This window comes from Rhinoderma darwinii, chromosome 1 (assembly GCF_050947455.1).
Source record: "Rhinoderma darwinii isolate aRhiDar2 chromosome 1, aRhiDar2.hap1, whole genome shotgun sequence".
Lineage (NCBI taxonomy): Eukaryota > Metazoa > Chordata > Amphibia > Anura > Rhinodermatidae > Rhinoderma > Rhinoderma darwinii.
The window spans coordinates 110,141,400-110,152,606 of NC_134687.1; the positions used below are offsets into that span (position 1 = coordinate 110,141,400).

General features: G+C 41.6%; 1 protein-coding gene across 1 annotated transcript; it reads right to left on the bottom strand.

Moving 5' to 3' along the window:
• Positions 1-311: 311 nt before the first annotated feature.
• On the bottom strand, positions 312-7,966 carry MSMO1 (methylsterol monooxygenase 1). The gene is made up of 6 exons (XM_075849663.1): positions 7,826-7,966; positions 5,636-5,937; positions 4,388-4,536; positions 3,744-3,870; positions 3,434-3,588; positions 312-1,206 (listed from the first exon to the last, which is right to left on the bottom strand). Exons 2-6 carry the CDS (start codon positions 5,882-5,884, stop codon positions 1,008-1,010), a joined length of 879 nt encoding a protein of 292 aa, XP_075705778.1. The 5' UTR covers positions 5,885-5,937; positions 7,826-7,966; the 3' UTR covers positions 312-1,007.
• Positions 7,967-11,207: the final 3,241 nt, after the last annotated feature.

Below are 11,207 nucleotides of genomic sequence, written 5' to 3' on the forward strand. Positions count from 1 at the left end.
CCTGAACCACTCCCTTGAATATAATGGCACCACATTAAAGTAAGGGTATGTTCACACGAGGTCATTACGTCCGTAATTGACGGACATATTTCAGCCGCAAGTACCGGACCGAACACAGTGCAGGGAGCCGGGCTCCTAGCATCATACTTATGTACGATGCTAGGAGTCCCTGCCTCGCTGCAGGACAACTGTCCCGTACTGAAAACATGATTACAGTACGGGACAGTTGTCCGGCAGCGAGCCAGGGACTCCTAGCGTCGTACATAACTATGATGCTAGGAGCCCGGCACCCTGCACTGTGTTCGGTCCGGTACTTGCGGCCAAAATACGTCCGTCAATTACGGACGTAATGACCTCGTGTGAACATACCATAAAATTTATAAAGTGCAAAATACAAAAACTCTTCCATGTTTGTTCTTTGTAATTTGAGATTTATGATAGAACACAGAAGCAGTACTCCTATGCCACAGAGGCCTGGCTTACCCTGAGAAACACTGACCAGAGTAAGGCGCCTAGATGAGTTAGTGGCTGTAATTGTAACTCGCCAACAAAAATAAAATGTGATATCTGTACATTTCTGATACCACAACTAAACATGCCGTCTCTAAGCGTGGTTGTCAATTAAAACATTAAATAATTAAAATATGCACTATGTAGAAAAATAAAACGAGACATTTCAAAAAATGGAAAGACAGTCATGAAAGTGACAAAAATGCTGAATATTCTTGCAGTCCTTGTATCCTCTGAACGGTCACAGTCGGTTAGTAACAACCAGCCGTGCTTGAAGAGTTCTGCTTTATGTAGGGTTCTCATTCTGACAGTAAGGCCCAACGTGGCATTTGAACAGTGGCAGCTGCAATTGGATTTGTGGCTGATTTCCACAATTTATTGTATCTCCTTCACGCTACATACAAATCAGTGTCCTCTCTTCCACCTGCGATAGCATTTATTAAGAGAAATTCACGATCCATATGATGGAAAATTAAGCAGTGTTTTTATGACATCAATTATTTTGTCTTCTTTTCTTCCTGTGTCTTCACTTTCCCTGCGTAGCTGTTGTACTGAGAATCAGTGTTGAAGAGTTTGTCCCACCATGTAAACGTTGACGCATAGTTACCTACAAAGTTCATGTGATGGAAATCGTGAAAACGTGCCCCGGCATAGAACGGTATAAGATGCAGTGGATTCAAAGGAATGTCGTAACCACTAGAAGAGAAAAGCAGCACGTATAATAGAAAGTTAATGGTGAATCCAAGTTCTTTGGAACTTTGCCTTAAGCTTCATTCCGACATCAGTAATGCTGCTGCAAGTCCTGGTCTGACCACGGGTCTAATGATCCAATCTAACAGCATTATAGATCCCTATGATGATTTAACTTCATGGCATTAAACCCGTGGTTGATCCGGGACAGGAGGACGTAATATGGACGCTAAAATGCAGTCACATTACGGTCGCCAGAATAAAGCCTAACCTGAGCAATCACAAGACTACTACACACACAATGTTTTATGATGTCATCTCTTTTCACATTAATTGCTTCCAGAACACCAGCGATTGTGATAAAGTGAGAATGCCATACATCAGCAGCCCCCAACCTTTTTTGCACCAAGGACCACTTTCATGGAAGACAATTTTTCCACGGACCGGCGGGGGATTTGTGGGATCTCGCGCATTACAAAAATCAGAGGCATAATACAGTAGCAGCAAAGTGGATGAGAGAGAACAACAATCCACACGCTGCATGAATAGTGAGCGGCAAAAAACGCTCAGGCATTATTGACATACGGTGCATAGTTTTATTCCGCAGCATGTCAATTGTATTTGTATAAACACTGCTTATTTGAATTGAATTCAATAGGGAAGTAAGACCCACAAAAAATAGCAGTTGTTGCGTTTATTGCGGCGGAATCGCAGCGACTCCGCTGCAAAAAACGCAACTCAGAATTTATTTAAATCTTATACTTACCCAGAAGTCTTTGTTTCTTCTTCTAGGCCAGCCTCCTGGGATGACGTTTCATCCCATGTGACTGATGCAGCCAATCACAAGCTGTAGCGGTGTTCACATGGGATAAAACGTCATCCCAGGAGGCCGGTCTGCTAGCAGGCCAGCTGAATACTGCAGTTTTCTGCAGCGACCATTCCAGGTGAAAAACGGCACCACAGTTGCGGTTTTTCGCCCAGAATTCCCTGCGGCCACCGGGGTGGATACCGGATACCGTGGCCCGGTACCAAAGGATCCACGGCCCGGTATTGGTCCGGTGGTTGAAGACCACTGCTATAAATAATAGACTGTTAAAGGGCTAATCTAGGAAAACACATTCATGGTATATTCTTAGATTTGGACATTAATCTTGTCAAGTTCACATATTGACATGATAATAATGTATGGGGACGAGTTGATCAGAGTAAGGAGCGCTTGTCCCCATACGTAGCTCCTTGTGACTGGAGCAAACAAGCGCTGATCAACGAGCTGTCTTGTTGATCGGCAATCGTCGCACCTGCCAAAATTGGCCGGTGTAATAGGCCCTTTGACGTGTCCTTATGTTACAATTAGCTTGGCGTAAATTATAATAAATTTGTTGGGCGGCGGTGGTCACGCTCTTTCCCAGAGGTCACGCCCCTTTCTACAAAAGTGTCGTGGGTGGACAGCAAATTGTGACTTGTGGGCCCTTTTGTGACTTTTCTGGTGTAGAAAGGTTTAAAAATGACCCCCAATGTCTGCATGTGATTTATGACTGCTCTTTGGACATAACTTCTGTGACAGGTCTCTTAAATTTTTTACCAGCAGTACTACACAGAAATGGTAAACCCCCGCTGCATTGTATATCCCCAGCACTGAGGCTCCATCACTGACACTGCTCTCTGCTACGGCGTTATCATAACTGAAGATAACGGAAACCACTTCATTTACCCATTCAGTTCCTGCTGCATTTTAAGGGTGGCTATGCTTCTTAAGCCTTGAAATGCAGCAAGAACTGAATGGGTTAAGAGGCTGCCCAGGAAAACGGGACTCTGTATAAAACAATCTCTGGACTTAGTTACACAGTTAGCAAACCCCAGTCCTCTTACTCCTGTTCATTGAAGTAGATGCGCTTTGCAGCGTGTCTGCTTGTCAATAAAGGTTTTGTTTTTTTTCTTCTCTCCAGTTATTGGGGACGGGGCCTGTAACGATTTAACGATTCTGGGCAAATTCAGAATCGCGCCAACTTGAAATAGCGAATTAAACCAAGCCCTACTCTGATTTATGTGCAGAAAGTGTGCCATAACATGTGGATGAGGTGTTTAAATCTCATCCACGTGGCGGCAACTGTAATCCATTGCAGATTTTCTGTGCGCAAATCTGCAACATTTTCGTCCTATGTGCAGCTGGCCTTAGGGGGAATATTCTTAGCAATTGTATGACATCACAAGATAAAACATAAATGCTGCTTACCTGTGAACATCTATTGTTTCCATAAGTCTAACAATAACCCAAGCCCACAGAAGAATGACATGATTGCAGAAGACCATAATGCCAATGAAAAAACCAGCTCCCAAAATGAGGGTTTCAAGGGGATGAGCGTACTCCGCCTGCATCCCAAAAGGAGACTGTAAAATACATAGAAATCACATCATCAATTAACGTACACATTAATATCCATTGGTTTCTAAGACTATATCATGTACTTTGCTCCCGCAAATATTGTGTTAAATACGAGTTAAATTATAAATGCAGCTGCTTTACAAATAAATGCTTTACTCACGGCAAACTCGTGATGTACTTTGTGGATATACTTATATATACGCTTATGGTGCAGAAGGCGATGAAGGAAATAGTGCCAGGCATCTTCAATGACTGCGCAGCCAAAACACTGGGCACATAACATATACCTACAAGAAAAGACCATATTGTTAAAAAGCCAGGCAGGTTTTGTGTCATCATTTCTTAGGTTATTAAATGTAATTCTATTATTCAAGCCTAAAAGAGTAACAGCATATAATAAAAATCTAAATATATATATATACTGAAGAGTTGAACTTGGATTGTCTCTAAAGGGGAAACAGTGGGGGGATTTATACTTAAAAGTAGTCCAGATCTCTTCTAAAATAAGTTTGAACTAATTTAAACCTCTACCAATCCCTAGTATAGAGTTGACCAATGAAGAGTGACCATGCATGTGTGCCAACTACCCACGAGAAAAGGTGGACGATGGCAGCCCTGTTGTTGGGTTAAGACCAAATCGATGTCATGAAGGCTATTTATGGAAAAAAGCCCTGTACACTGTAAGTATCACATATACACCCCAAATCAGTACAGAGGTATGAGCTTCATGCTATTTGCTGGTATAACAAGAGTGTAATATTACATTTTTTAGGTTTGTTTAGTCTTTTAAAACCAGTCACTCACCATCGGGGCATGTTATCCCAGTCATATGGAATGTTAAAAAATTCAGTGAAGTAATATGTTCCACAGATCAAGGGAAGTTGGATGCAGAAATGATTGAAAAGGAGCATTTTAAAGCACCTCCATTGACCCTCCCATGTTTCTGGTCTATCCTGTAATACAAAGAGCAGTCAACATTAAATGCTGTACAAGCAGAGCGATGTGTATCCAAAATAGGAATTAAAAGGGTATTCCCATTTTAGACATTTATGGCATATCCTGTGCCCATTTTTAGACATTTATGGCATATCCACAGCAAACGGGCCCGTTTCCGTAATTCTCAGCTACCTCTCCACTGACTCTTGACCCGGATGCAGCAGCCATCGACACCGTCAACAGGCAGGATAGGGTCGGGGGACATCCTGTGGATATGCCGTAAATGTCTAAGATCAGAATACCCCTTTAAGTTGTAATATATGCCAGACTACTTGCTATGAGCCCATACTGTACCTCCAATATTATACAGAGGCACGCAGATGTTTTTCTTTTACAGAATTTGTGAGAAAAAACAATAAATTGTGGTCTGCTTCATTTCATGCTGTGTTATGACGGTATTCTCCCCTAGAAGCATTACACCACCTCACAGAGGCGCAATACAGCGGCACACTCAGCGTCTACAGCTCTGTAACACAACCGTGCTGCTGGCGGGGCGCCAATTTAAAGATTTATCTTCTTATTTGAAGAATTTAGAAGCAACAAGAGAACAGGGCAGTCACCGGAAATTCATATTCCCGGCAGCTTCTTTGCTGGCATGCCAGGAGACACAGGTTTAGGCGTTAAAAAGTCGCAAATTATGGTGCATGCCATATTGCGACTTTTTACCAGTTTCCGCATTTCTTGTCACTTTTCATTAAAAGTGGGCAAGGTGGTTTGCGTAAGGTGCCACCTACAAATTCACCATCATTTACAATAGAAGCTGGTGTTAATGATAGCGGAAATCTACGCCACTCTTAGTAAATCTGCTCTTATGTCGGCTGCTCTATAGACAAATTTCAGAATGAAAAGCTGCCGATATCATTGGAGAACGTGTAGGTGACTGTTCCTAAAGATATGTGAGATTAAGTAGTAATAATGGGGGCAGGGAATCACCGTACATCCTGTCCAATTGTAGAACACTATAGTCAGACTCTCCCCAGTTTTAAGTGGCTGATTCCAGTGAACAACAGTCCTTTTATCTTCCTATGTAACATATCAATAGTACAAAGTACAAACCTGTTGGATTTTAAACCTCTGCATGAAAGGTAAGAACTGAAATAGAAAACCGGGTAAACAGAAGAGGAAGTAGATCAGCTCATGGACAATAAGGGATCCCCACGTTGCAATCTGGAACTTGGTGTAATTGTCCAGCATGTAGGTCCAGGCATATTTAAATGGCCCTTGCAGAGGATTGTCCGGTAGCAGAGAGTCGATATACTCAACAGCAAGATATGCTGGGCTAAGGATACTGTCGTTTGAAGCCATTTCTGCTTTCTAATGCATGAAGATTGACAGACAGGTGTAGATTCCAGTGGATCCTGCAATATAAAAACAAAGAGAAGTTAGTATGTAAAGGGATTGTAAGATTGAGGGTTCCCGTAAGACAATAAATGTCGCCCATTGAAATGAATAAGCATCTGTGATTTCAATAGATTCTTGTGATCCTGCAGAGGACACAGCATGTGCCCTTATTTAATAGGGATTGCCTTCTATTAGCTCAGGGTGTCCTAATACATGGAAAGGGGTTGTGCAGAACATCTCCGCACAGATTTATTTGAATACATACATTATAATTTACAATTCAATAGGACTAGTTACAAAAACTGCTAAAGTGATTGTTTTTGGCCAATGGTGATCTGTCCCACTGCTCAGAACATTTAGAATTTCTCATTTGTAGCGTTTAGCGCCATTGTTGTAACTTTTATTCAGAAAGTGGATAAAGAATTTGAGTCTCGGGCTTCCCCATGACTGTTCATATCAACGCATTGAGTGGCTTGAAAATATTTTCAAAATCGAAGCAGTGAAGTTTTTAAATCGCAACTATTTCTCATTTTCCCTGCAGCGCCACCACAGGCGAAATAAATAATAATAAATTCTTGAGACATTGCTATGGCAGCCGGAGACCTAGCGAAGACCTTCACGTCTGCCCTCGGTGCTTGAGTATTGTTCGAGCGAGCCCTCTATCACATGCCAAGGAGTAAAGAAATAAACAATAAATACATTTTTAAAAAATTTAAATAAGCAAATGCTTTAAAAAAACAAAAATAAACGGTTTCCCACAAAAATGGAAACAATAAAAAATAAATCATAATTGATATTGCCGTGTCCGTAAAAGTCTAAACTATTAAAATATCACAATATTTTACATGCAGGGTATATGATGTAAAAAAGAAAAAAAATCACAATGCAAGAATTGCTATTTTTTGGTCATATGGCTTCCCTGAAAAAAATGGAATAAAAGCGATCAAAAAGTCTTAAGTATTCCAAAACGGAACCAAAAAAAATAAAAATACAGATCCCGCCGCAAAAAACAAGCCCGGACTGCTCCATCGACAGAAAAAAAGTGTTATACGTAGGTCTCGGAATACGGCAACTCAAAACAAATGTTTTTTTGTAACAAATTGTTTTAAATTTGTAAAAGTAGTAAAACATAAAAAAATCATATCAATTTATTATCGCCGTAATGTGATTGACCGGCAGAATAAAGTGAACTTGTCATTTTTTAATGCACAGTGAACGCCTTAGAAACAAAACCGAAAAAACTACGGCGCAATTGGTTTTTCTCAATTCCATCCCACAATATCAATTTTTTAACATTTCTAGAAAAAAAAAAAACAAGCAAAAAACAAGCCCTCATAATACGGTGATGTGAACGAAAAAAAAAAAAAAAAAAAGTTATGTCTTGTAACGCGGGTAGAAAAAAAGTGCAAAAAATTAAAAGTAAAAAAAAAAATTGCCTGTGTTCTCCTAGTGGAAAACGGCGCGATAAAACAACCACGACAGCGCAGCGGCCACACGGAAAATCAGTTCTGGAAAAACCGCCCCATCCCAGCAAATCATGAGGATTTAGGAGGCGCAGGAGTGGGGCAGCTTTGTGCCCACCATTAATGCCATCTCACATGGTAAAATCACAATCCACCTGCGGCCTCACGCCCACAAACATTGGAAGGCTGCGAAACCTGCAATATACAACCTTACAGGACTTATAGAACATTAACATAAAAGTACTGGATAGATTTGTGTATCTGTAAGCGACAAATCATTATAAATATCTATCTAGAACTATATCTGACATCTATGCATACACTGTTGGTCGCAGAGGTGTATACAGTGCTGTATAGATGGGATTACGTGATAATAATTTTCTCTAAACAGAGATAGAGCAGTCATATGTTCTCCGGCCATTCATATAGAATAGGCGCTCACCTCTCCCGGGCTACGAGCCGTCTGTCACCGCAGTATATGATGTGACTCTTTATAAGATCAAGTCTTCCTCTCTTCAGCACCGGCACAGTCAATTCCCAGCTGTCACGCAAACACCGAGCGATCGTTTTCCTCAGCTCTGATTGGCCTCCCATGCTACGCACTACATACGTCACGAAGCAGCTAAGGTTCTTATTGGTTAGCAGCATGGAGTGAGCCTAGGCAGACTTCCACCGTTGTCCAATCCTTATCCGCAGGTAGTTCAGTTCACCACGCCGTTGTCACGCCCCCTGTTAGATGTTACGTATCTACCTGAGAAAGGAGGCGCACACCGTAGGCGGGGCCACAAGTTAGAACGGTCGCCATAGTAACATCTTATTAGCTGAGAAGGCGGGAAGAAGACGACTTCCCCGTAGTTCGTGTAGTCCTGTTCCTCATCGTAGCGGAGTGACTAGAATATTTTTTGGGCTGACTACTAGTGCGTCCAGAAATGAGTGAACACCGACTTTCTAATGTTTGACTAGTTCCACACCCATGGTGACATGGCTACATGTGATGTCCGCAGTGTCACGAGCGTGTTACACATACATATGGCGCAATAAGAACTGCATGTTGCTTCAGTGAAATATTTGTCTCCACATTACGTGCTTGGAGCTCACCCTTCCTCATCTACCTGATTAGTGATGCCTAAGATGCATTGTTATTTTTGTTACAATAATATGCACCCTACATTCACACTACAGTGAAAAAATGGCCATTAAGCCATTAACCAGTTCAGGACCGGGCTATTTTGCGCCTTCAGGACCAGACACCGTTTAGCCCTTTTTAAAACGCGTTAGTTAAATGGCTATAACTTTTTTATTTGTTGGGCTAACGACGTGATTTTTGCGACGTTTTTTCCGTAGACAATGCAGGTTTCATTTTTTATCGTTTTTATACCCACCTTTTTTGCTATTTTAGAATTTTTATTCTAAAATAGTAATATTCAATAATAATATTCAATAATAGTAAAAAAATAAGCTTTTTTTACGTTTCAGCTATTTTTTTTTGGTAATAACATAGTTTTACCCTAAAATAGATTTTTATTGGTGATCGTCATTGTCTACCGTAAATTTTAATATATTACATGTCTATATTAGGGTCATTGGGTCAGCGCTAGCGTTACAACAATGATTGGCGGGGGGGGGAACGTTTTTTTTTGGGGTGGGTATTTTATGTGTATTTATTATTTAATTTTTTTTTGCACTTGACTTTATTCTTTTTTTATTACTATGGTCTGTCCCTCAAAGGTCAAAAAAGACCTTTGGGGAACTTTATATATATTTTTTCTTTCTTTTACACCATATTTTTCCACTGTAACTGGAGCTGCACAGCAGCCCCAGTTACAGGGGAAATCAGCCCTCTTATAGTGACTATTGTCACTAATAGGGCTGTCCTGGATCTAGTAAGACCCAGCAGCAGTCTGTAAGTAACGGCACCCGGCGATCATGTGACCAGTCACATGATCACCGGGAGGAATAGAGACAGCGGCGCGGCCGCTGCCTCTATTCCTATACACAGCGTTCATTGAGCGCTGTGTAAAAAGACATCGGAGAAGACAGAAGCAGCGAAAGCTGCTTCTATCCTCTCCTCAGGGTCCCCGGCAGTCACTGACAGCCGGAGACCCGACATTCAGCTGCCCGATGGCGCGGGCAGCAAGTTAAAACCCGAGCCGTAAAAAGTCTATGGCTCAGGTTTTAAGGACCCTGACCGCTGGCCGTAAAAATACAGCCAGCAGTCGGGAACCAGTTAATGATGGTCTATGGGTGTATTCACACAGCCGTTTTTTTAACGGCCCGTGAATATTGGCTGTCAAAAAATAGGACATATCCCCCATAGAAGTCAATGGATCCGTTTTTAACGGCTGTCAATACATGTAACAACTATTAAAAACTGAACTGTGACATGGGGATTCAAGAAGCAAGGGAACTATCGGTGAGTATGTAAGGCCTTCAGGTGGAATAAATGTTGGGTATTGTCAACTGTAGCAAATTTTTCAAGGATTGTCCTGAATTTACAGAGACAGTCCCGGAAGATGACTATAGGGGGGGGTGTGCCATCATCTACAGGGGGTCTGTGTGGCATCATCTACAGGGGGGCTGTGTGCCATCATCTACAGGGAGGCTGTGTGCCATCATCTACAGGGGGGCTGTGTGCCATCATCTACAGGGGGGCTGTGTGCCATCATCTACAGGGGGTCTGTGCCATCCCCAGGCTCAGCGCTTAATGTAGCGCTTTGCCCTGGGAGTCCTCTTGGACAGGATAAGTTTTTAACAAGAATGATTGCTGAAAAACGGACGTTAAAGAGGCTCTGTCACCAGATTATAAGTGCCCTATCTCCTACATAATCTGATTGGCGCTGTAATGTAGACAACAGTGGTTTTTATTTTGAAAAACGATCATTTTTGAGCAAGTTATGAGCTAGTTTAGATTTATGCTAATTAGTTTCTTAATGGATAACTGGGCGTGTTTTACTTTTTACCAACTGGGCGTTATACAGAGGCGTGTATGACGCTGACCAATCAGTGACCAATCAGTGTCCTACACTTCTCATTGTTCCAGCCCAGCATGATCCACAGCACAGTGTGATTGTTCAGTGAAAGAAGCTGGGCTGGAACAATGAGAAGTGTATGAAGCTGATTGGTCACTGATTGGTCAGCGTCATACACGCCTCTGTACAACACCCAGTTGGTAAAAAGTAAAAACACGCCCAGTTGTCCATTGAGAAACTCATTAGCATAAATCTAAACTAGCTCATAACTTGCTCAAAAATGATCGTTTTTCAAAATTAAAACCACTGCTGTTATCTACATTACAGCGCTGATCAGACTATGTAGGAGACTATGTAGGAGATAGGGCACTTATAATCTGGTGACAGAGCCTCTTTAAAAACGGACCCATTGAGTTCTAAAGGGGCCGTCTGACTGAAAACTACCAAAAATAGGGCATGTCCTATTTTTTAACGGCCAGTATTCATGCCATGTGAATACAGCCATAGAACTATTGTTTTGAAAACGGCCATGTGACGGCTGCTAAAATAACGACCATCACACGGCCGTTTTTCACAGTTGTGTAAATGTAGCCTAACAATGTCCGGTGCCTTTAGTCCATGTGACTGTATGGTGACCTCCTGCACTGTACTTGTGTTTCAGTGCAATGTACTGGTCACCTTGATATAAATACTTTGCTATATTTTGTTTACAAAATAAAGGGCCAGTTCACATGGCGTTTTTTGGCATTGATTTTGACACGAAAAAAAATGGCCTGAATCTCCCCTATTGATTTCAATTAGAGACAATGTGACATTTTTTTCCCTGGGTGGTTTTTGACCACTCGTGGAAAAAAA